This window comes from Sitophilus oryzae, unplaced genomic scaffold (assembly GCF_002938485.1).
Source record: "Sitophilus oryzae breed Bouriz unplaced genomic scaffold, Soryzae_2.0 scaffold_1744_pilon_pilon, whole genome shotgun sequence".
Taxonomy (NCBI): domain Eukaryota; kingdom Metazoa; phylum Arthropoda; class Insecta; order Coleoptera; family Curculionidae; genus Sitophilus; species Sitophilus oryzae.
In genome coordinates, this window is record NW_022146440.1 from 1,758,059 (window position 1) to 1,785,141 (window position 27,083).

The window sequence follows — 27,083 nt, forward strand, 5'->3', positions numbered from 1 at the left end:
CCACCACCGACACCAACATGTACACGCCAAACACTAATTTGAACAGCACCTCCGTCCAATAGGGCTGATTGTTGTGGTTCGTGTTTTTGTTATAGCCGGGTATTTTGAGCAGGTCGGTCGACGTCTGGCCGAACACCGCAAAAAACAGTAGCTCGAAAGCGCTCACGGGGTTCTTTTGGACTGGAATCACAAATTATCACAATTACCTGGATGCGTTGGTACGTGTCCGACATCATGGCGATCAACAGATTGATCAGCACCACAACCGAAACCAACATGTAAATGCCGAAGGCCACCTTGAACAGATTGTCGGTCCACAGGGGTCGATACGGAGGAATGCTGCTCCCTCGTGGGGGCTTGACGGTCAGTTCGTCATAAGTAGTCTGGCCGAATACGGCGAAAAAGAGTAGCTCGAATGCCAGAAGAGGGTTCATAATCACTGAGAACATGACAGAGTGTTGTAAAAAAGACCTGGAATGGCCCAGCATACCATACTCCAACATTTTTCAAAAATAGCTAACGATTTCTGAAACTTTTCAATTCAGTAATCGTTATTTTACTAGTTCAATTAATATATGATAGCGTTGAAATGAATTTGATGATATTCATTTAATTTGATAAAGACAAGCAGGCAACTATAAGATCAGCATCATCTAAGACATCGACAGAACAGTTTAGACACCTACAAAAAACACGTGATCAAACAGAAATAATCCTGTTTCGTTCTAATTTTCTACTACATATACAAAGTGTCAGAGGTTGAGCATGCCTTAGAAGTTTCTAGGGAATTGCAATATCTAGGTCGGAGAATGTTTTGCACATTATTGTTTCACAACTAGCTTTATAGATTAAAAATATTTTCAATATGGCGGCATTTCTGGAAATACCGGAAGTTGACAGCAACTTTCTTATTTTAAATGGGTACCCCCATTTTTTATTACTAATTATTTATTCTCTGTAAAATTTCTCTATACCTACCTAAAATTAACTGTTTTTGAGAGAAATAATATTTAAAATTTTTGTCTGTGTTGTCAAAAAAATGTGTACCTATAACCTATGATACAAGGAGGGTTAGATAAGATATTACGCATGTAGTGGGCGGAGCTTAACAGAAAATTACTATCCGGGTGACGTCATGCGCGCGGAGAACAGATTTGCGACCGCCAAGTATCTTATCTAACCTTCTTGTATCATGCCTATAACTAGATTATTGTTTGACATTTAATGTCAAAGAAAGCTAAAGTCAAGAAAGATATACATTTCAAAACTAAATTTTTAATAACTTAAAACCGACTTATTTTAGGTATAGGAACATGTATAATCAAAAAATAATAAATTGAAAAACCTTTTCATTAATAAAATAAAAGATGTAGGTTTGTATTTGGAAAAAATGATTTATGTCGTAATTTTTTAATCGCTCAATTCTATGACAGCTACCGCCCATATTATATGGCATTCGAACAATTTAATTTTTGAAATACGGTTACATAGCTACATGTATTTCGTATTTCTTTTATATAACAGTTGGTGTGATACAGGGTTTTTTGGCAGGCAGTTTTTTTCGTCAATTTTTTTTTCTCAAAAACGGTTAATGTTCGATATAGAGCGTTTAACATCAAAATTCATAAAAATTACAGAGAAAGTAAGTATGTAATAAAAAAAGAGGATACCTCTTTAAAATAAAAAAGTTGCTATGTATTTCCGGAAGTGCCACCATTATTAAAAATATTTCTTTAATCGATACATCTCGTTGTGAAACAACGTTGTGCAAAAAATCTCCGATCTAAATATGGTAGTTCTCTAGTAACCTATTACATTATATTACACCCTCAGCCTGGGATACCCTGTATATTTTTTTATTTTAATATGAGACCAAAGATAAAAAGTATTCCTACATATTTTGATCACGCATTTTTATTATATGTATTTATATTGAAATAGAATAGACTACAACAACACTGAACATACACAGTTATAAGACAAGTAATTATCAACAGTTATAAAGATACTAAATTACAACGAACGATAAGAGACAGTAAACGTATTTAACAGACAGGACACATGTTTTGACAGTAGGACGACCACAAATATGCTAAAACGACATTGTTTTCACACAGATCACATCTTACTCCCGTCATCAAACTCTAAAGGAGGACGTTTCTTCCGGACATTGGCTCTGGTATGTGGTATATTTCTATCTACATCGATATCTATCCATTCAGCATCTGCTTCCGTTGTGACAAACTCTACAGGTGAAGTAGTTATTTATACACGCTGATATAGGTATAGTTTTTCAAAAAGTTAAAGTTGTCTTATAATTAGAATAAATATTAAAGAAATATTACAACGAGAATATTTTAGTGTACTTGCAGACTAACAAAACAAACAGTTGTTGATTTAAATATTGAAATAGTAGAAATACCAGTAAAAAATAGCATCTTTAAACTCAAATTTATGACACGATCATATGCAGCCTTGATTATGGCTGAATTTATTTTTCAAAGAACATAAAACTTCTAGACAATATACAGGGTGATTTTTAACCTATACGCATAAACTTGGAAAATTATTGCTGATGACAAATAATGACTAATAATGAAAAAAAAAATGTTAGTAAAATATTTTTAGATTCTGAAATAATTTGAGTTTTTTTTTTCACAAAAATTTATCAACTTTATCAGTAAATGCACATTCAATTTAATGGAATTTACGTTTTTTGTTTTTATTTCAAATAGTTTGTTATCTCCGTAAATAAAAATATTTATTGCACATTCAATTTATGGAATTTAGGTTTTTTGTTTTTATTACAAATAGTTTGTTATCTCCGTAAATAAAAATATTTTACTAACTTTTTTTTTTCATTATTAGTCATTATTTGTCATCAGCAATAATTTCACAAGTTTATGGCGTATAGGTTATATTAAAAATCACCCTGTAGTTTAGGAAGGAATACAATAATTGTTTTTCATGAATGGGTGTTATAAGAATTCTTATCATTTATTGGTATCAATGCAATTGGTATCAACATTTTATCTATTTGTTCTCAATTTTCAAACAAGTTATTTTTTAATTTGATTTTTTGCTGTAAGTCTGCGCGTACAATAAAAGTATTTGAAAAAAAAAATAACAAAACTGAAATATTCAGAGATATTTAGGCAAACCAAAGAGAAAATCAACTATTATTAATAGGTACATAAATATAACAAAATAAGATATGTATATATTTTAAGTAATTTGTAAGTTTTTTTTTCTTAAATTAAATATTCTAAACTAATATTTTACCTACCATCTCAAAAATAAGGCTATATTATATGTTGATCAGATTTCATATTAACTGCTTACTACTATGCTTTTTTTAAAATTCGACTCACATGACAATATTGAAGGCAAAGAAATCCAAATATTAATTCAAAAGTATTCAATTAGATTTTGTGATAAACCCAATCAAACCTTAACTAATAAACGTTAACAATTAATTTGTTTTAGTTATTTACGTAGATTAATTAGTTAGTCAAGCATGAAGTAATAATCAAATTTTCTTCTAAACCGGAGACAAATTGCAATACTGAAGTTAAATCGTTAAATATATACAGGGTGGTCCGAACTGTATTCCGGAAACTTCGGCAGCATATTCTGCAGATAAAAATAAGTAAAAAAGTTCGTATAAATGTACATATGTCCTAAAATGCTAAGTTTCGGAGATAGGGTGTAGAAGTTCCAAATAATTTCTGAAGAACCGTCAATATTTGGATGAAAATTGTTGTCTCGGAGTTTTTTGACATGAGAAATTTGATTTTGATGTCAATATGCATCCTATTTGTAGGGGGCGCCACCAACATAAAATATTTTAACTGTTTTAAAGAATAATAACTTTTCGGCCGTTCTTGTATCAAACTAATGAGTGAAGAAATATAGATTTCCGTTACTTTTTACGTAAAAAATGTCTCTTGGTAAAAATCGCTATGAGCAACTGTTTTCAAGACCTATTTAGAATACAAATTGTCAATACATGTCATTATTGACAAAAAATAAACACGGCTGAGTAGATATTTATGTCACTGAAATAATAAATTTGGGAAACTTATTTTTTAAAATTAATCATAAATAATTTATCTGCGAAAAAATTATGATAAAACAGTTTCTGTTGAACTTTTGGCACAAAATCACTTCAAATTTATGATTTCAGTCTAATAACTATTTAGTCAACATGTTTAATTTATGTCAATGATGACAGGTATTGATAAATTCTATTCCAAATATCTCGAGAACCGTTACTCGTAGCGATTTTTACCAAGAGACCTTTTTTACGTAAAAGACGTTTTTTACGTAAATGCATACTTTTTTAGTTATTCCGAAGTTTCCGGAATACTACTTCTACTTTCCGAAGTTTCTGGAATACAGTTCGGACCACCCTGAATATCACCATCTTTTTAGATTTGTCAAAAGTTTTTAATTCGATTTTATATTAAACCGAATCATAATTAAAGAATTTATGGAAAGTAGAGAATACAGATTTTCTGAAAAAAAAATTATGTGTGCAATATGTGCGCAGATCGGAAGTGAAACTTATTCTTACTAACGGCTACTAAATTGAAGGATCTGAAGGACATAGGTATAAAATAAGATAAAGGGATCGAAGGATAATTAAAACCGTACTATATTTCTTCTCCTCAAATGTTAGAGCTAGAGTCACTAGTTTTTTATAGCTTTGATATATACCAAGAATAGTGCTGTTTTCTCTTTGCTTTGGCTAAAACTGTTATAATAAGTATATCTCTAAATAAAATAATTAATAAAAAATATGCATACCATCTTTAAAGAAATCGTTGGACCTTCTTATTCTCTTTCCATTTTCAAAAGGTTGGTTTAATGCCACAAACTGCATTGAAAATCCAAAAACGAAAATGGCCAATACCGCCAAAAATCTGGCGAGATCTTTCATTAAATTGCCTATACAAATAATAATGATTAAGTATTACATCCTTGTCAGTTAAAACGCGCTGTTTAATATTACCTATAATAATAGCCCATGGTCCAAACAAATGATGAAACGATAGAAAATCTAGAATTTGTACACAGGCCAGCAGAAAACTTAAGGCGAACAGCTGGTTCCTGCAGTACATCAATGTGGGCCAGAACTTACGCTCTACAAATAACAGGCCCATTAGATGCACTCCTACACCAAAAATACTGAATAGCAGGACGGATATCTTTATCCATCCCAGGCCGCTTTTGTCGCTCGGATTCGTGAGTTCAAATAATAACAGACCACTTAACCACACTAACAGGATCCACTCGTACCAATATGGTATTAAGTTTGTTCTATTTATCGTCGGATACGGCGGAGTTATACCGACAATTAACAGAAATAACATAAGGTAAATGTGTGAAGTCAGATAAGACATGAACTTTATGATAGGCACTTTATGATATTTATGTCCTAAAGGTAACGTAAAAGCGATCCATACAGGGGGACAGATTATGAACAACACGAAAAGAAGCAGCGTCTTCCACGCGGCCCAGTTGAGGCCTCCTCGCCAGAGTTCCTAAAATGAAAAGTCAGTTTGTGAGAACGAAATTTAAAATAAAACTCATCAAAAATGAACATAGAGTAACTTACAAATTCTCTTATGCTATTAATATGGCGCGATCAACAATAACTGAAATAGTTGAGGATTTTAGGATTATAGTGATTTAATCAGTGCTAAAACAAATCATCGACCTAGAAATTTTGGCAAATTACGTCAATACACTGACATCATTCTTAAGCTTCATTCAGAACCTCGCAATTAGTGGAATCAATTAGTGGTTTCAATTAGCGTAGAAGTTTGTTCCTTTAACTTCAATGTAAGCATTCAGAATGTCAAAATTTGTGGTAGACATTTTCAATTAGTAGTTCCACTAATTATACTTGCGAGAAATGTCATTTTGGCCTTTGATTATCTTCCGTCAAGAGAAATTGTGGTCTCTGTTTTGTGGTTAGAAATCAAGTTGATTGTTTTATAAGCAAAATATTAGGCTTTCTCTATGGATACAGCTGACTAATGCAAGCTGTTGCTAGGATATTCTATTAATTTTAATTGTGTTTTTTAGACATTGTGAATGATCGTAAACTAAGAAGTATAAAGTGTAATTGCTACCACTAATTGCGAGGTTCTGAATGAAGCTTTATTCTATCTCCTGAAATTTTACAAGCTTTACTTTGGTATTTGTGAAATTGACATATTTTTCAATGTAAAAAATAAAATTTTGCAATATATTGGCGTATTTTTATCCCAGCGTTCAAAACAATATTACAAGTACAGTACAAAATCGCAATTTTGAACACCGTTTAATTACTTATTAAATATCAGAAACGAATTATTAATTATTAAATATCAGAAAATATACAGGGTGCTACAAATTCGAAGTACGAGCATTGGTATCTCGGTAACCGTAATGGATACGAACATGGTTAAATTGGGGCAAAGTTGCGTATTGGGGTGTTCACCAAGATGTCATCAAAAAAGATTTAAAAATATCAAGGATTGCTGAGTTTTTAGAAAAAAATAATTTTTTTGATAAAACTCTTTGCACATTCTCATAGCCACTTTATTAGGGCAATCTGACAGTATTTTTAGATTTTCAAATTAGCTGAAAATTTGTGAGATACAGAGACCAACTTAATTTTTTTTAAATACGGACCTGCCCTTTTTATTTCAGATTTTGAAAGAACTCGGTCTCCTGAATACAATGATATGCCACACATTATACTTTTTTTTTGTTCTGGATTCCTTAACAGCAACAAAGCTATTTAATTATTATTTAAAATAATTTCAAGTCCGACTCTGGTTTCTTAAATTATTTAATTAGATTATATTCATCGCAACAATATTGAGCAGCGCTAATTAACATTGAATAAGGAAAATTGAGCCAATAGTACCTCGAATTTGTAGCACCCTGTATAGGCTTGGTGTATTCTCCGCCGGTGCTGCCACCATCGGAGAATATCATAAACAACCGACATATAGGTACAAATACACGAGTTTATAGCGAGAATACGAAAAATGTAGTACATAATTATTATTCTAAAAGTGTTGGGGAGTATAATTTGTGAATATTCTAAAATTAAAAAAAAATATGCTCTCTTCAGAAGGTCTACCTTATACTATAACTTATTATTCAAGCTAATAAAACTTATTAGACGTGTCCCCATAGTCAAATAAAACTATTGTGTCCCCCTTTCTTGAGTTATAACTCATCATACAGTCCCAGGACTTCCTACGGAGACCCGTGTCCCTCACAGTCGAGGAGCTACGACCCAGGCCGGGTAGACGAAACGGTAGCTTGTGTCGCCTGTTGGGTTTAGAGGTAGGAGGTAGGCTCCCGACCCTTGGAGGAGGTGGTAGCTTGTATGCCACTTGCGGAGGATGGTCTCACGCAAGTGTCAGCCACCTCTCCTGTAGTTCTCTTTGGGTTTGGCCCCTTGGAACTTTCATTGTTACTGTTCCCAGTGTCGCTAGGGGGTTTCCCCACAGCTTCACAGGTGATGTTTTTATTACTATTATTACCAGATCTCATAGTGTTCCTATGAGTCGCTGGGGACAGTATCCTCTCATAGTATATGCCTATTTAAATTTTTGATTATGTAATGGGCACTTTGTTTACTCACTTGTTTCGTCGAGCTGCTTGAATCCATTTTTGCTTTTGATCAAATCGGTGTGAGAATTTGTAAAGCTATAAAGTTGTTTAGGAATAGTTATATCAGGGAAAGTTGAGTTATTGAATGTTATTGCACCCAACAACCACGTATATAATTACGCCCTCCATTTTTTCGACAATTTTATTAACATTTGAAATAGTCACAACCACAAAACGATGCCCAGTTCGGGTTCTTTTCCACTTAATTTTTACAACACGAAACAGCGTTACATCACACAAACCTCGTACCTAAGAGTTTTATAGTTTCAATAACTGCACTATTAAAAACTAAAATATTTAAATATTATGACAAAGCCACGATTTTAATATTATTTTAATGCGATCAACATCCAAACTGCGTGAAATACAGAGCCGAAAACTTCTGATTTCTGCCGTATCGAGCGCTGCGGTATCAATTTTTAAAGTCAAAAGTCTATAGTTAAAATTTTAATTTTAAAATTTAAAATTTTCAATTTAAAAATAATGTTAACCAGGAAATAACAAAAGAAGATGGAGCAATTTGATAAGCCTATATAAAAGTCATTTTGTCTTTTAAATTTATAAAAATATGTAGAACTTCTTATAATAATTTCATATTAAAACACACTTTATGAAATATATTAGAGAATTTATAATCACTCTATGTGGTAAGTGTACAAATTTTCTATTCCCTCTTGATTTACCTATCCTTTACCTGAAGATATCGTTGAACAACAGTATGCGCAATAACTTCTTTTTGCTCATTTTCAATTAACACGTCCAAAAATTCAACGCTTCTCCTGTCAGTTGCAGTCAAAATTTTTCCAGCAGAATCAGCTCCAGCCGCTGCAACAGTATAAAATATACATAATATATACTCACACAGGAATTAAATATTCTCAAAACATATACTAAACTATACATACCTAACGCTAGAAGTTCAGTAGCCATAGCTTCGCAAAATTTTCCCGCCGATATTAAGTCTTTAGCCCTTTCTTTTTCCTTATTTGAAAGAACTATTAAAATATTAGATAATTTAGCTGCCGTGTCCACTGGGGCAGGTGAAACCAAAACAAATTCTTCTATTGGTCTGTTATTATGGTTTTTCGAACAAATCATTAAATTATATACAAATCTGTGAAACATTTACAGTTAATTAAATTCTACCAAAACGAAAATAAAATCATATCAAACCTTCTGTCTTCCATTAAAGTATACGTATCGTGTTCTTTTGTCATCAAATATTCTAGTACCCCATGGTGGCCTTCAGATGCCGCAAACCAAATAGGGACGGCCCCCAAATTTGTTTCGGATTTTGGAGATGCCCCTGACTCAGTTAATAGTTTAACAACTTCAAAGCATCCTGCTCGTGAAGCACAGTGTAAAGGGGTCCATCCATTTTTATCTGGAGCATTTATATCAGCTCCTTGGCCTAAAATATTTGACAAGTGATTAAAGCGTTTATATAACATAAAAAAGATACAAATTATACCTAAAAGGACTTCAACCATTTGATAATGCCCATGAGTAGCTGCAATATGCAATCCGGTTTTTCCATGCTTATCCCTACTTTCTAACAATTCTGCCGATCTACTTAATAACAGTCCTACAACAGTGACATGGCCTCCATAACAAGCAAGATGCATGGGATTGTAGCCCTTAAAATGTATGATTATATATCTATTTAGGAATTAGTATTACAAATTACATTTTCATGAGTTGCTGCATCGACTTGAACACCAGCAGAATTTAAAAGTAATCGTACAACGTTTTCATTTCCAGAGAATGACGCCAGATGTAGGGGTGTCATACCAGATTCATTTCCGAGAGCGGGTACTAATGAAGCACCGTTTGGTTGCTCAGACTTTACGGTACCAGGTACATGAGTAAGTAATTCGCGCACAGTGTCTGCTTGACCGAAATATGCTGCAACATGCAATGGAGTGACACCTAGTTTTTTGCTAGTCACTCTTAGATTATTGGATGATCGCAAAACTTCTAACACTTGCATGTGACCATTTTGAGCTGCTAGATGCACAGCAGTAAATCCTCCTGGAAACCAACATTGTATATATTTATAATATTAGTTGTTTCTATTTTTACTTACCTTTGTTTTCTTCAGTTACCGAAGCTCCAGCTCGAACTAAGGCTTTCACGACTTCAGCATGTCCTCCCTCTGCAGCCATTTGAAGAGGCGTAGAATCTGTCAATTTGTTCCTAGCGGATATTACTCCCTATAAAATAGAATCACACACATCCTTAACACATCTGAGTCTCATGAATTCAATTAAAGACAGTTTTAGTATTTTTAGTCTCGAATAACGCTCTACCAATCAGAATCAGTTCAGTACAGCCAGCTTTTAAACTTTTTTTTGAAAAGATTATATAGTTGTATCTACAAGGTATCTACTATTCCATTAAGAGGTGTCGAAGGTTGGTAACGAAAAAAGTTAAAGTTTCGTAACATACCTAAAAGTTATTTATAGCAGTGCGTAGCTGGACAGCGTACAATAATTATACGTGGAACACAATATCTGCCAAATGGCCACCACGACTTCTTTGGCAGCCCACAATTCTTTTGTTGAAATTTTTAGTCACAGGAGTTATGTCACGAATTATTCGCCTAATTTCTTCTTTCAATTGTTGAATGGCTTGCCACCAATATTTTTGAAAATGAAAACGAACAAGCTGTTACAGTAAAGGGAGAACGATTCCGAACGATGATTGATGTTTTCTTGTGGAATCAAATAATGGACATGGATATAGAAAATATGTGGTTCCAACAAGATGGTTCGACACATACAGCAGGTGAAACTTTGAATTTATTAAGTACACAGTTTGGAAAGAGGCTTATCTCCAGGAATGGGGAGGTAAATTGGCCACTAAGGTCATGCGACTTGACGCCACTAGATTATTTTTTGTGGGGCTGTGAAAATGCTATTGTCTATTAAAATGTGAAAAGCAAAGCTTACGAAACAATACGCAAATTATACAACAATTGAAGGAAAAAATTAGGCGAATAATTTGTGACATAACTCCATAAATGTGTTCAGAAATCTGCCAGAGGAATCGTAGTGGCCATTTGGCAGATATTGTGTTTCACTTAGATATAATAATTGTATGTACACTATCGAGCTACGCACTGCCATAAATAACTTTTAGGTATGTTATGAAACTTTTATTTTATTCGTTATCAAAATTCCGTAACCTCTTATTGCAACACCCTATACAATTTTAATTTAATGACCCAGACATATAAGTATTACATTCTATTGAATAATGTTGTCAATTGTTTCATTTAAGTTGCGTCTAATATTTTGCTTACCTATCACTTTTATACTTTTACATCTATAGCTTACCTGTCGATCAAATTTCATCAGTTCTTCTATGACAGTTACACTGCCTTGTGCTGCCGCAATGTGAGCACAAGTATTACCGTCTCTAGTGGTAGCCATTACTAGGCTAGGATGTTGTTGTAAAAATAATTTGGCAACTTCGGAGAAATTGTTTTGGCAAGCGGCGTGTATAGGCTTCTGGCCATCCTCATCTAGTTGAAGTTGAAATATTATATGACAATTTAATAAAATAATAATGTATCATTTACCTGTAGCGTCAATATCTGCCCCCAGTTCTAGTAACAACTTACATACTTCAATTTGTCCAGCACCTGCTGCTAAATGCAAAGGAGTTTGCTTTTTCAATGTCAAGATATCGATGACGGCGTTGTGGTCTTTTATGAGAAACTTTACCAAATGGACATAGCCATTTAGGGCAGCCAAATGAAGCGCTGTGGAAGTTTTATGACATTAAAGAATTGAAAAAAAATCACGTGATTTTTAATTACCCGTCCGACCGTTTCTTGATTTGGAATTAATAAAGGCTTTATTTGTTAAAAGTGAATCACAGACGTGAAGGTATCCGTGTTCAGCTGCTAAATGTAATGCAGAGCGACCATCGGTATCAAAGACATCTACTCTGGCATGATTAGCTAGCAGATTATTTACCAAATCAATGTGACCTAAAAAAGAATATATAAAACAATATTTTATTTGTTCAGTTATCATACAATATACAATGCAGCTAGGTTGCTGGTTTTTATTTTCATATTTTTAATACCAATAAAGTTTCAGTATTTTAAATAAAGCCAGTTATTAGGAAAGAAAAAGTATTGAAAAAAATAGAGGGAGAAAAAATATGGATAGCAAATAAGAAAGACAAATACGGAAAATAGAATACTGGGGAAATAGAATACTGAAGGGAAAATAATATGCATCAGAGAAAGTATGGAGAGAAATTGTTAACGACAGAAAAAAATAAAGAAAAAATAAAAAGTAGGGTTGACCACGAAGTACGTAAAGAAAAATTACGGAGAAAAAATACGGTGATAGAAAAGTATTGAAATTAAGTAAGGAAAAAAGAATGCCGAGGGAAAAGATAAGTATAGAAAAAAATAAAACGGATAAGTGCGTAAAAAAGTTCGGAAAAAAAAGAAAACGGAGAGAACAAGCACTTAAAGAAAAAATAACGAATAAAAAATTAGAGAGAGAAACAGTATGAAAGAAACAGTACGGATAGAATGAAGTACGAAATAAAATAGGCCAGAAAAAAAATACAGATGAAAAAGTACGAGAAGAAAAAGTGCGAAAAGGAAAAATTACGAAAGAAATTGAATTGGTAAAAAATACTGTGAAAAAATACACACAAAGAGCGACAAAAAATACCGAAAAAAAATATAAATAAAAATAACGAAAATAGTAGTATGGAAAGAAAAAGTACGGATAAAAAACTGTAGAAAAAATAGAAAGATAAAAAGTAGGTTCGATGAAAAGATACGGAGAAAGAATACTAGAAGGCCAAATACATATAAAAAAGGAAAGGGCAAAGAACAGTATATCTCTATTGCGTTTATCAAAATTTACAGATTACTTTATAAGTTTCGTTACTTCTTTTAATATCCTAGTTAAAAATGAAAATATTTAATGTAAACTTTTATTAAATTATTGTCCAATCACCCAATAACTGTGTACTATCAACCCTAGTATCAACCTTGTGAAACTATTCTCATGAAGATCTGCTTCTCGGTTATAGCAACTATGCAAATACCTTTATGAGCAGCAATCAGCAGTGGCGTCCAACCGTTGCCATTCTGTCTATTCAAGGCCTTCTGAGCATCCGTAGGTGACATATGCGAAATCATCTCCATTAAAACATCGTTGTTTCCCGCAGAAGCAACCAAATGAAAAGCCGTCTCATGCTGTTTCGTTTGAAGTTTTACATCGGCTCCATTTTCCAAAAGAAGTTTCACCACTTCTCTGTGGAATAACGAGATAAATACAACTCGAAAACATTTATTTAGAATTAAGGAAGGAGCATAATACTATCCATGGATTCATGCATGATGGATGGAAGCGACATCATAGGTCATAGGTCCTTACTACATCCTTAGATAGTTCTGTTTGACGTTTTAAATGAAACATTTGTATTTGATTTGATATTTTGCGGATTTGTTTGTCTTTTCTGAGGTTATTTTGTGTTATTTATTCAACAATTGGTTTTATTTAAAGGTAGTCAATGTAGAATGAAATTGTGCGGGAACTTAAATTAATAGTGACACTATTGCGATTTATCAAAAAAGACTGTAAAATAGTTGGTTGTGTAGCATGCGGTAGATCTCGGCCAAAAATTGAGGGAAATAATGAAATAACTTTTCACTGGTCAGTAACTATACACTTACTACACTACTAGTACTTAGTAGCACTGATAAATTGGAATTTAAATCGGCCATATTAGGTCCACATCGCGGACAGGGTATATAAGGCTGGATTTATAAACTCGGGAGTTGACGTTCAGTTGAGGTCCAGTTACAGATGGGTGTTCGCGGCAGTTGAGGTTCAACATTTTTGTATTTATAAACCTATCAGTTTTGGTTGTAGGTTAGGTTTGGAATTGTAAAAAAAATCGAACGTTTTTCTTTTGATGTAGTTGTTTTATATTTTGATAGTTTTGTTAGTATATGGCATAAATTGGGATAGTTTCCGGTCACTTCCTGTTTCACCGGAAATGACTATAACATTTGATTTTTAAATGGCACCCTTGGTATTTTTTTACTTTATTCGATAGAAAATAACGCTCTGAATAGAATGACATATCACATGTCAACTTTTGACATTTTTGTATATAATTTCATTTTAATCATTTTATAGTGTTGAACATTTTGAACGTCAACTGAACCTCAACTGAACTTCAACTACCGAGTTTATAAATCCAGCTTAAGTTTTTGGTATGCTCCCGCCTTAATATTTTTATTCAAAAGATTTTGAGCAATATACCTGTCGGAATTGGGAATTTCAACTTCATCCTTTGTTACAGTACACACATAATGGAGGGCGCTATCATCGTTTTCTGTCAACTCGTTCACATAAGCTGATGCTGTAGATTCGCCTTTCTTATCTTTGACGTACTTGATCAACTGTGTGACTGCATCAGGTCGACAATTTCGGCTGGCCAAATGTAAAGGAGTCTCTCCTTTCTAAACAAATACAATAACAATTCATTAACTGCAACTGTTTTAAGCTCTTTAAACATTTTAAAAATTATTAAATAGTTACTAACACCGAAAGCAATATACCATAATCCGTTGGCAGTACATAAGCAGAAGCTTAGAATAATAAAATTTTAATGGAAATGTCACACCAAGAATAAAACGGACAGAAGATGAAGCATATAGAGAATAAAAATACTTATCTAAAATCACTACTTACTTTATGAGTAGCAGATGAGATCTAGAAAATAATACGGCTTATTATATTTAAAAGAAACATGAAAGCAGTGTATACGAGTATAATGAAAACGTGAGTTTAACTACACCTTTTATATCTAATAGAAAATTTCAATATTAAATTAATACCTACATAATACACTATAACTTATGACTGTATTGCTGTTGCATCTACATTTAAGGTGTTTTTAAGTAAAACAAAATATTAAAAATAGGTATATCTAGAATAAATTAATATCGTACGACAGACTCAAAAGTGACGTAGTCAAAAGTGGCTCGCCGCTATAACTTTTTTATTTTTTCAGTTAAAAAAACGAGATTTGGTATGTTAGTATATGACATAAATTAGGATTGATTGGCATATTCAATTGTTTTCGGTCACTTCCTGTTTCAGCGGAAACGACTACAACTTATGATTTTTAAATGGCACCCTCGGTATTTTTTTACTTTATTCGATAGAAAATAACACTCTGAATAGAATAACATATTATATGTCAACTTTTGACATGTTCGCATATGGTTTATTTGAAATTATAACTTGCGGTTTGTAACGAAAGTGTGTGGTATCAAATTTGAAAAATTGAGATATGATTAAAAATACGATTTGAGGACTTTCTAACTGGCCAGGACAAGACACCAAAAACATTAGACGATCAAATCTATTTTTGCAAGGCTCCTTGATTAAGAATTAGTGCTTTTAATACAGTCATGGCACTCTAGATTGAAATTGAAAATAGAATTTTTTATTAAGCGAGAATGTCAAAAGTTGGCGTATGATATATCATTCCATTCAGAATGTTATTTCCTATCGAATAAACTAATATATATACCGAGGGTGCCATTTAAAATCAAAAGTTGTAGGCATTTCTGGGTTTGGAGGAAGTTACCAAAAACAATTGAATACGTCAATCAATCCCAATTTATGTCATATACTAACATATCAAATCTCGTTTTTTATCTGAAAAAATAAAAAAGTTATAGGGTGAGCCACTTTTGAGACGCACCCGGTATATTAAAATAACTTCGAAATAAAGGTAGCTTTTCACCGTAACTATATGATTACAGTTGAGGGGTTGGAACCTTTGGTGTTAAACAGCAAAATAAAAACACTAAATCACCACAATACACCAAAAGCCTTTTACTTTTACACTGGACGCGCGTTTCGCTAACCATGTTAGCATCATCAGCAGATGATTATAAACTAAAGTACAATCTACAAGTTGAGCGTTTATATACTCGCCCAGTGGGCACCGAGTGGGCGTGGCAAAATATAGCCAACCGAGTCAGAACCCACTGAGCAAAACAGTTAGATTTCCGCCACTAGAGTAGTAGGAACAAAGAACTTGAAGGAATTGGACCGTTGTCTCTGTTCATACTATCTTTACATTTATTAATTCTGATGCTTTCATATGCATCTAATTGCCTGTAATTTGAGAGTTGTTTAATTAATTTTAAATTATTAAGACCTATACAATGTTCTTTATCAACAATATGTTCGACAACGGAAGATTTATCCGGTCTACCATATCTTATCTGAGCTAAATGTTCTTTAAATCTAGTTAATATTGATCTTCTAGTTTCCTCAACATATTTCTGATTACAATCTTTACAAGAAATTTCATAAATACCCGACCTTTCCAGTGGAGGTGTTTTATTCTTTGGATTACCTAATAATTGTTGTAATTTATTATTAGCACTATACACAAGTTTATAATTGACATTCTTAAAAATTCCTTTTAGACCACGGGATAACTCTCTATCAAACGGTATCGAAAAATATTCAGACGTATCTTTCTCCACTTGAAAAGTCGAATTTTCAGAAATCATTAACCTATACCTACGTTTTCTAATTAATTGATCAACTCGTGAAGGAGAATATCCATTATACTCAGCTACATTCCTAATGTAATCTCTTTCTATTTCATATCTTTCGTTGGAAAGTGGGAAACTAAATAATCTATGAACTAAGAAATTTAAACTAGCCATTTTATGTTCAACACTATGATGTGATTCATTAGGAATATATCTGCGTGTGGTCGTATTTTTCCTATAGATATCAAATTCCACGCAATTATTAGTATTTCTAATAACTAATACATCTAGAAATGGTAATCTGTCGTTGTTCTCAATTTCATGCGTAAATTTAATGGAAGGAAAACGATTATTTAACTTAGAAATAAAATTATCTATGGTGTCTCAATGTGTGTCAAAAACAACAAAAATATCATCCACATACCTAACCCATACTCTTGGAAAATACTTAAACTGATTCTTAGCTTCCACTTCAAACCTGCTCATGAATAAATTAGCCAAAAATGGAGACAATGGATTACCCATTGCTGTACCTTCCCGCTGTTCAAAAAAGTTGTTATTAAATTGAAAACAGTTTTGTTTCATACATAACGATGTAAGCTCAATATATTCAATCACAGTTTTGTTGTCGAGACCATTTGCGTTCAGTAATTCCTTCAAGTAGCCTAAAGTATGTGGAATTGGAGCACTTGGGAACAACGAAGATACATCAAAGGAGACCAAAATTTCACCTTCATGCAATGTTATATCTTTAATTTTGTTAATGAATTCAATATTATTTTTAACTGCGAAAGAAGGTTCATGATCAGGTAAATTTTCGAACTCCCTTGATAACCATTTTGCCAAATTATAAGTCGGAGAACCTACAGCCGATACAATTGGGCGCATAGACTTGTCCGGTTTATGAATTTTTGGCAAAGCATACAATTTTGGTAATAATTATTGGTAATAATATATACCTAGGTTAATGATTTCTGAAAATTCGACTTTTCAAGTGGAGAAAGATACGTCTAAATATTTTTCGATACCGTTTGATAGAGAGTTAACCCGTGGTCTAAAAGGAATTTTTAAGAATGTCAATTATAAACTTGTGTATAGTGCTAATAATAAATTACAACAATTATTAGGTAATCCAAAGGATAAAACATCTCCACTGGAAAGGTCGGGTATTTATGAAATTTCTAGTAAAGTTTGTAATCAGAAATATGTTGAGCAAACTAGAAGATCAATATTAACTAGATTTAAAGAACATTTAGCTCAGATAAGATATGGTAGACCGGATAAATCTTGCGTTGGCGAACATATTGTTGATAAAGAACATTGTATAGATCTTAATAATTTAAAATTAATTAAACAAGTCTCAAATTACAGGCAATTAGATTGCATATGAAAGCATCAGAATTAATAAATGTAAAGATAGTATGAACGAAAACAACGGTCCAATTCCTTTAAGTTCTTTGTTCCTACTACTCTAGTGGCGGAAATCTAACTGTTACGCTCAGTTAGCTCTGACTCGGTTGGCTAGTTTTTGCCACGCCCACTCGGTGCCCACTGGGCGAGTATATAAACGCTCAACTTGTAGATTGTACTTTAGTTTATAATCATCTGCTGATGATGCTAACATGGTTAGCGAAACGCGCGTCCAGTGTAAAAGTAAAAGTGTTTTGGTGTATTGTGGTGATTTAGTGTTTTTATTGTAACTATATGCTCTATTAAAGAATTAATTAAAACAATTAAACATGTAACTTAATGACATTGTGGATTGAATATTTTGATATTTATTGTGCAAGTATACTAAAAGTATTTTCAGCACGAACATCAAAATACTTTAATAAATAATACATTTAATTATTTGTCAAATTTAATTCGAACATTAATTCTAGAGAACCTCAAAGAACTTAACATTTAGAATCTAACTACCAATTATTTATTAAGGCCAATTGCGACTGAAGTGAAGGATTTCTTTTTGAAAATAAATTACATACATAATATTATAAATATGATAATTGGAGTACCCAGCAATTTATTTATTTTCAGATATTTCTTGCCTACAAATTTTTTTCGGATAAATTTTTCAATTTATATTTTTATTCAAGTAATGTTAATAATTTGAGAATAAGAATCAGAAAAAGGATTAGCAAAAATTGCAATATTTATTCAATAAGTTGTGTAATATCGTTAAGAACGATACTAACTAAACTTAGTTAATAAACCAAATGAACTAATTATACTTTTTAATGGTGCGTTCTCACCGGCTGCGCCGCTCAAATCATTTTTTTACATATACTTTTGTGCCCGCTAAAAAAATACACTTCAAAAGTACATGTTTTGCGCAGCGCAGAGCCACGCAGCCGAGCCGGTGAAAACGCACTTAAATATACCTAACAATTTGTATTTAATATTATTTCTCAAGGCAATCTATTTAGAGCGTTTTTATAAAAACGATATAAGAAAAATCACCGTACTATTCCGATAAAAGTATAATCTATACTTTTGGTTCACATTTCATTTACGCCTGATCAAAACAATAATAATTGACCATTGGCCAATAAGCTATAAATCTTTACTTAGTTTTGGTACAGTTTTTTTTACAACAGGATCGACTCGATTTTCAATCGGGTTATTTTATTATTCCTAAAGTGGGGTTACCAGATGAAAATTTGTCTACCCCGGGCAAGCCTTCCCAAAAATCCGGACACAATCCGGACATCATAATTTTTTAGAGATATAGGAGCAAAAATAGTACCTATATTGTTTTATTAAGAGTAAAAATGATACTTTTTATGGCGACGCTGTACTGTGACATAAAAGCGAGGCACAAAAATCATTTTTACTTCGAATAGAACATGCTATTTTTTTCAAACGCCATAAATAATTCTTTAAACAATTTCAAACGTTCCAAATAATATAAAAAGATTTAAAATAATACCTTGTAAGTAATTATATATCGAGAAACTACTGTTACGTTCATTGAATTTGGCACTTTATGTCAGTTTAATAATATATTATCCTATTTTTGTGCTTAGGCGTAAAAGTGCTTTATTTTTATGCCTAGGCAAAGATAATTCTAGTGTTAACTATAATATTATTCTTTAGCCTATACGTTAAAATGACTTTTTTATATCGCCAATCACTTCGCAAAAATTAATACTTTTGTTACGTTTACGAATATTCATTGTTTTACTTCGTCGAAAAAATAATCGTCGATAAAATCGTCGATAAATTTATTAAAACTAATATATATTATCTTGCATTATTGCGACATTTCTTCATGGAACATTAAAATCGGGACGCTTACGAAAAATCAGCCCGGTCTCAAACGGACGTAGTGAAAATCCGGACATGTCCGGATTAATCCGGACGTCTGGTAACCCTATCTTAAAGCCACTACACACGTTTATGCATATGCCTATTGGACAAGTGTACTTGTGCCAGCGTACTTGTACAAGAATCTTGAGCGTGTGTAAAGGGGGCTACAGATGTTCATGCATACTTGACAAGTGTACTTGTGCAAGCGTACTTGTATAAGAATTTTGAACGTGTGTAGGAACAAACTTGTACAAGTATTTCGACTTGTGTAAGTGGATTAGACTTGTACGAATTTTCTTCATGCCCCAGTGATTTGCGCAAGTATGCATGAACGTGTGTATCAAACTTGAGCAAGCCTGAAGTTGATTCTAGTAGGTTTATTGCTTGGTTCTTATTTGTTTGTTACCAGAAGATAGATAAAAATGGCTAGTGAACATGAAAAAAGTATGCGGGAGGTATTGGTGGAGTTTATTAGTATTTATAGAGAATCTCTTTGTTTATGGCAAGTAAAATCAAAGGACTATCATAATAAAAACAAAAGAGAGGCTGCATGTAAAAGTTTAATTAAAAAATTGCAAGAAATTGATAAAACTGCAAACCGCGATTTGATTGTAAAAAAAATAAACAGTTTAAGAACAAATATTTAGCAGGGTAAAACTTCAATTCGCTTAAAATATTAGTATGCGAATAAATATTCATTTTTAGAAGGCAGTTTTTGCATCAAAATCGACGGGTTTTCTTTTTTTCTTTTTGTTTAAGCAGAATAACGAACATCGCAAGAGCTAGCGCGTCTTCTTCGTCCATTTTTACCTACTAAAACCAGAAACTATTCAAGTGCGCTTGTATTGTGTAGAGTCAATGCAAACTTGTACAAGTACGTTTGCACAAGTACACTTGTCAAGTATGCAAGAACGTCTGTAGCCGCCTTAAGGAGAAACTCTCGGACAAACTTGTATAGGTATTTCGACTTTGTGCGAGTGCCATCGACAAATTTTCTTCTCTAAAACGTGTGTATGGAACTTGTGTAAGTACAAGTATAAGTACAAATACTTGTCAAGTATGCATCAACGTATGTAAAAGCTTTTATACATATTCCGCTTACGTGAGCCACATACATAACGATATACTTGCGCAAACTTAAAACATGCGGAAGTATATTGGAACTTGTGTTATTGGAAGTATATTAGAACTTGAAATTCTCGGCCTATGCTGCCGGACCGACTAATTAAAGGTGTCTACAGACGTTCATGCATACTTGACAAGTGTACTTGTGCAATCGTACTTGTACAAGTTTGCATTGACTCCACACTATACAAGCGCACTTAAATAGTTCTAGTTTGGTTTTAGTAGGTAAAAAGGGAGGAATAAGAGGCGCTAGCTTTTGTGATGTTTGTTATGCTGCTTAAACAAAAAGAAAAAAATAAAACCCGTCGATTTTGGTGCAGAAACTGGATTTAAAAGAGGAATATCTATTCGCATACTAATATTTTAAACCAATTGAAGTTTTACGAATTATTTACGAATGAATGAAGAAACATATTTTAAACAGTTATCACTTGTTACCCCTTTTATTGAAAAGAAAGATACCACCATGAGAGAAGCCATAAGCCCGCATAAAAGATTATCAGCAACCTTACGATTTCTTGCGACGCGACGGGAAGAAGCTATGAAGATATGAAATTTTCCCGAACCTGAACGTTGCTAATCTTCAACTTTTTTCTTCTCCTTTCGAATATCTGTTCTTAAACTGTTTATTTTTTTACAACGGAATCGCGGTTTGTAGTTTTATCAATTTCTTGCAATCTTGTAATTAAACTTTTATATGCAGCCTCCCTTTTGTTTTTGTTATGATAGTCTTTTGATTTTACTTGCCATAAACAAAGATACTCCCTATAAATACTAATGAACTGCACCAATACCTCTCGCATACTTTTTTCATGTTCACTGGCCATTTTTATCTATCTTCTTGTAACAAACAAATAAGAAACAAGCAATAAACCTACTAGAATCAACTGCAGGCTTGGGCAAGTTTAATACACACGTTCATGCATACTTGCGCAAGTCACTGGGGCATGAAGAAAATTCGTACAAGTCTATGCCACTTGCACAAGTCAAAATACTTGTACAAGATTGTTCCTACACACGTTCAAGATTCTGATACAAGTACGCTTGCACAAGTACACTTGTCAAGTATGCATGAACGTCTGTAGCCGCCTTTACCGGACCGGAGCATATGCGAAGGAACTAATTTATTTATATTGGAATCGATTCCGATTCCGATTTTACCGATGTCTGTGCAAGCGCTCTTAGGCTACGCTTGCGCAAGTATATCGTTACATCTGTTTTTAAATTTAATTACAAGCAGCTTTTTATGTTCTACTTTTATAATATTTACAAGCAATGAAATTAAATTGTTGAGAAGAATTTTGCGTCGTATTTTTAATTAAGCACCTTCCGAAAACTCAATTAAAATACGATCCTGCTGAGAGGCATACGTGCTTGTATTTACATCAGGCGTAAATGAAATGCGAATAAAGTATACTTGTACCCTATAAGACGAAGATAAACAAATTAGTTGAGTATGTTTAGTAAAACACAAGTAACAAGTACCTTGTTTTTATATTGCGGATCTCCACCATCTTCCAACAAGAGCATGAGGGTCTGCAAGTTGCCATATTTAGCGGCTACGTGGACCGGAGTATTACCGTCGTGAGTCGCCAAGTTTGGAGCAGCACCGGATTTCAGTAACATTAACGCGCATTTTTCTCCGTCTTTTACTCTGGCTGCTATATGCAAGGCGGTTTCTTTTAATTTTCCACCTAAACAGTAAATTAAAATACAGTAAAACTTCCCTAATTCGAATCGAAGACGAAGAAGATAAAATTTTAGTTAGAAAAAAATCCAAAAATAATATACAGGGTCCAGCAATAGTGCGTCGGACATCTGTAGTTTCTAGAATAATCTAGGACGTATTTCAGAAAAATATTTTAACTTCTACAGGGTGGCTCAAAAAAGTGTGAGTGGATCTGGATATTTTTTTTAAATGGAACACCCTGTATATTATTGCCTTTTTGACTTCCTTTCAGATCACTTTACATAATCCTAAGATATGAGTAAATATATTTCGATAGTTTCAGAGATATTAAAAAATAAATCAAAAATATATATTTTTCATCCCCTTCTTAAAAAAAATATTAAAAATACAAGAACTGTTCTGAAATCAAAACTATATTAGATATTTACTTTAGATGGTCTGTTCTTACTTTGCTATAAATATGGTAATCTTAAATGATACAGGATGTTCAATATTTTACGCCAAACTTTCAAAAATATAAAATATTTTTTCTTTTTTTTTAAATGGAACACCCTGTATATTATTTTTTTATTTGATGGAGAATTAAAAAATGAATTGAACTATTGAAATAATAATATACAGGGTGTTCCATTTAAAAAAAACAAAGAAAAATTATTTTATATTTTAGAAAGTTTGGCGTAGAATTTCGAACATCCTGTATGCTTTACGATTTCCATATTTATAGCAAAGTAAATACAGACCATCTAAAGTAAATATCTAATATAGTTTTGATTTCAGAACAGTTCTTGTATTATTAATAATTTTTTTAAGAAAGGCTGAAAAGTAACTAATTTTTATTTATTTTTTAATATATCTGAAATTATGGAAATGATATTTATTCATGTCTTAGGATTATGCAAAGTGATCTGAAAGAAAGCCAAAAATGCAATAATATACAGGGTGTTCCATTAAAAAAAATAATCCCGATCCACTCACACTTTTTTGAGCCACCCTATAGAAGTAAAAATATTTTCCTGAAATACATCCTAGTACATACTTTAGGTTTGCATTTAAACAAATTTAAAAGTTTTTTATTTTAGGAGCTACAGATGCTCGACGCACTATTGCCGGACCTTATGTATAGTGCAGTCAGTATTCATACGTGCCCATACATTACATTGCACATACATTATTAAATACATAGTCAGATAGTTAGTTAGACAACTTTGTATACATTTTTTATAGGATATTATTTACAATAAAAATACCTCTAACATGCACGTCTGCTCCATATCCTAAAAGAGTTTCTACTACCAAAGGTTTACATGATTCAACGGCTATGTGAAGAGCTGTGTAGTTATCCTAAAAAATGAGATAATAGCAAATTCGTAATTGTGATGATTTCCTTTATTTTAATATATTTATACTTACATTGGTTGTTACATCTACTTTTTCACCTTTTTGTAATAATGTGTTAATGATGCCCACGTGTCCATACCTCGCTGCTGTATGAATACTTCTAGCGCCATCCTTAAAAATATAGAAATTTTAATTAATACATATTTGAAATTGTAATTATAGTAAATATAGGTTAAAAAGTTATATCTCACAACGCCATATCTGAAGACTTATGCTATGTTCTGTAAGTTTAAGAAAAAAAAACATGTATGGGATGCAGGGGAACATATACGGGAGGGGTAATGGGGGTAATTACCCCTCCCAAGAAGAAATTTATAAATAAAAAATAAAATCTGGTATAAAATAAAATTTTCACTAAATAAATTAATAATGTCAATGAAAATAGAAATCCAGAACAATCTAAGTTTATTTTTATCCATATAGTCACAATACCTTTAAGCGATAATTTCATGCAAACCTATTACTTTATTTAAATATTGCCCCTACCCCTCCCAGAGTCAATCTCTGGATGCGCCACTGATGGGATGAAAAAAACAACATCTCTAATTACATATCACAAATCGAGAGAATATCACAAAATAGATTCTAACTTGTTTTACATACTTTTTCAAATTTGAAATATTACAATTATAGGGAAATTGGAACAACTTGCGTTGCACGTCATCAATGACATCATGCGTCGCGTCGTCTTATTTATGGTGTTTGCTGGTGGTCGTATTATGATGTGCAACGATAGTTATATAATTTCCCTATATTATTTAGCTTTATTTGGATCCTTATACAGGGTGTCCCAAAATTCCGTGGACATAGAACTAATACGTATTTTTGGAATCAAAGTAAGTTCATTGGACACAATTTACCTCTATACTGAAGTGCTTCATTTGTCTGTTAGAGGGCATCAAACTTCAAAAAAATAAACAAAACTTTTCATATAGAAATATCTTATAGAAACAATTTGATATTTTAAGAACCGTTATTCCGATTTGAATGAGATTTTGGGTGGTTTTGCTTTAAGTGCTTTAACATTTATCTTTGACAAAAATCCAGAAAAAGTACGGAAATGGTGAAAACTACTCCCACCCCTACATAAATTTTAGAATAAATATTTTCCAGCTTAACCGACGACCAATTTCTTTTCGTAAGTCCTTCTAGTTACTACACATTTTTGGTCTCTTGTAAAAAACGCCACCGCGCATAGTTTTATGGGGAAGAAAAAAATTTCGAAGCTCACTTCCAAAAAATCTTTTTTGGCATCAAGCTATGGAGGCGCATAAAATCTATTATGGTCTTAATAATCTAGCTGGCGAAAATATGGAATACGTCGCCGCCGAGGTCAAGCGTCGATAGCCAGTTACAGCAGGAACCAGTTACTTCTGTACGCGACAGACGGAACTACGGCTCTAGGAGCGCGACGGCTGGAACGAAGTTACGTCGCCGCCGAGGTCGAGCGTCGATAATCAGTTACAGCAGTTCCCAGTTACTTCTGTTCGCGACAGGCGGAACTACAGCTCTAGGAGCGCGACGGCTGGAGCGAACACTCGCGACGCTACGTACATACTAGTGCCAGTTCCTACTGTTGGCGACCGACGAAATCGCGACGGTTGGAGCTAAACACGTCGCTATGCGGTTACTACGGTTCCAGCTAACTTCAAGAGCGATTATAAATAATTTATTTTCAAATTATAAATAATTTATAATTTTGTCGTCATTATGATCGTCGTTCTTCAGTAACAGGTTCCTGACTCGTTGTGGAGCGCGACACGACGTTACAAAAAAATACCGCTCCAAAATCGCGTTACTCAGATACCGAGACTAGTATCAGGTTAATCTTAATTAATCACTAGTTTGGAGGTTAATTTTGGCGACTTGTGACTTATTTCGCTTCCAAAAATACGTAGCAGTTCTATGTCTACGGAATATCGGGACACCCTGTAGAAATATTTTTTTTTAATCTTTATATATCGTTTCAGAACATTCATTACATTCTCTTTTCAAATTTTGATTAAATTTACTAATTATCCATTTTCTTTCCGAAAATAAATAAATGTATAACATCATTTGGCAAAATAGCAAATAATAATGCCAACTTTCTTACTTGTGGTGCTTGTGGTATCAATAAAATTTACAGAAAAGACTTTTTGCATAGTAATTTTAACAAAAAAGAGAATATGCAAATAAAGAAGGATTTCCATATCAAAAGCAAAGATATGTCACACTGCCAACGTCTTGCAAAAATGTTGCGGTTTGTACGAAATCCTTATCAGGTATTTAATAACAGGACAGTAGATTTTCCTTGTCTGAATAATTTACCTGTAAAAAGCTTAATCTAGCTCTTTAGTACTGTTACGTTAGAAAACGTATTAATATTCAACAGAATAATTAAAGGAATTCTACATTTATTAGACCCAAATCTGCATAATTTTTATGTTTATACTTTTCTTTTCCACATTTTTATTTTTGAAAATAGAAAAGACATACATACATATCCAGAAACATAAAGTTTTCAAAGTCATTTCTATTTATAACACAGGTATCGCAGCACGGAAAATTATCCATCATCATTTTTAACACGCCATACAAAATTTCTTTGCAGAATCAAACAAGAAAAAGATGAATGCGATAGGTACAAAAATGGAAAATTTTTGACCTATTATTATAACTACGTACCTTGTTAGGCATATGTAAGTAAACTCCTTTTTTAAATAGCATCATTGCGCAATCTGCGTGTCCATTAAGCGACGCTATATGCATCAAAGTAGAGCCATCCTTAGTCCTCTCGAATATGCTTGCTTTAAATTTGTCAGCCAGTAGCTCTGTGTAAAGTTGGTAATAAATTAATAAAAATACGTCAAAGTTGAGATATATTCCAAATGTGAATAGATTATTAAATTTAACCCAGGGGGAAAAGTACTATTTCACAATTTTCTTTAATACACCCTCTACACTATGCGAAAGACAGTCCGAAGCAGGTCAAAGTCGTGTTTCCTCGCCTGACTTTGCCGCGTCTCGTCTTATCTTCGATTGTCTCAGCCTATTTCCGTTTGTCTTGACCTACTTTCAAAACTCCTAGTAAAATTGACTTTCGGTTGTTTCCTGTTGTCTCGTTCAGTTTTGTTTTGTCTCGAGCTACTTCCACAACATATCGGTTTGTATACCCGAGACAAAGGACTTTTTTTCATAAATCTCAGTGAAATAAGTACATCTCGTTTTATGTTATACAGGGTGAGTTTCCTACGATGTTCTCTATGGACATCTCGGAAACTACTGGAGATAGAGAGTCGCTTAAATGGGGGAAGAATTGCAGTTTTGTGA

General features: G+C 32.9%; 2 protein-coding genes across 2 annotated transcripts in view; one reads left to right on the top strand and one right to left on the bottom strand.

Moving 5' to 3' along the window:
• LOC115881864 (pancreatic triacylglycerol lipase-like) overlaps nucleotides 1-27,083 on the top strand; it is a 249,470-nt gene that overhangs the window by 69,120 nt on the left and 153,267 nt on the right. The window lies entirely within an intron of this gene.
• Nucleotides 1-27,083, bottom strand: part of LOC115881858 (serine/threonine-protein phosphatase 6 regulatory ankyrin repeat subunit A) — a 71,047-nt gene that overhangs the window by 11,172 nt on the left and 32,792 nt on the right. The window contains exons 8-27 of the mRNA XM_030899555.1: nucleotides 26,439-26,584; nucleotides 23,784-23,882; nucleotides 23,621-23,714; nucleotides 22,169-22,377; nucleotides 14,421-14,441; nucleotides 13,989-14,188; nucleotides 12,763-12,971; nucleotides 11,504-11,677; nucleotides 11,264-11,446; nucleotides 11,019-11,206; nucleotides 9,767-9,893; nucleotides 9,368-9,711; nucleotides 9,152-9,317; nucleotides 8,854-9,091; nucleotides 8,586-8,794; nucleotides 8,375-8,505; nucleotides 5,015-5,546; nucleotides 4,810-4,950; nucleotides 2,130-2,246; nucleotides 207-439 (exon numbers count right to left, since the gene is read on the bottom strand). Of these exons, the coding sequence (XP_030755415.1) occupies nucleotides 207-439; nucleotides 2,130-2,246; nucleotides 4,810-4,950; nucleotides 5,015-5,546; nucleotides 8,375-8,505; nucleotides 8,586-8,794; nucleotides 8,854-9,091; nucleotides 9,152-9,317; nucleotides 9,368-9,711; nucleotides 9,767-9,893; nucleotides 11,019-11,206; nucleotides 11,264-11,446; nucleotides 11,504-11,677; nucleotides 12,763-12,971; nucleotides 13,989-14,188; nucleotides 14,421-14,441; nucleotides 22,169-22,377; nucleotides 23,621-23,714; nucleotides 23,784-23,882; nucleotides 26,439-26,584 (3,761 nt within the window). The remainder of the gene's footprint in view (nucleotides 1-206; nucleotides 440-2,129; nucleotides 2,247-4,809; nucleotides 4,951-5,014; nucleotides 5,547-8,374; nucleotides 8,506-8,585; nucleotides 8,795-8,853; nucleotides 9,092-9,151; nucleotides 9,318-9,367; nucleotides 9,712-9,766; nucleotides 9,894-11,018; nucleotides 11,207-11,263; nucleotides 11,447-11,503; nucleotides 11,678-12,762; nucleotides 12,972-13,988; nucleotides 14,189-14,420; nucleotides 14,442-22,168; nucleotides 22,378-23,620; nucleotides 23,715-23,783; nucleotides 23,883-26,438; nucleotides 26,585-27,083) is intronic.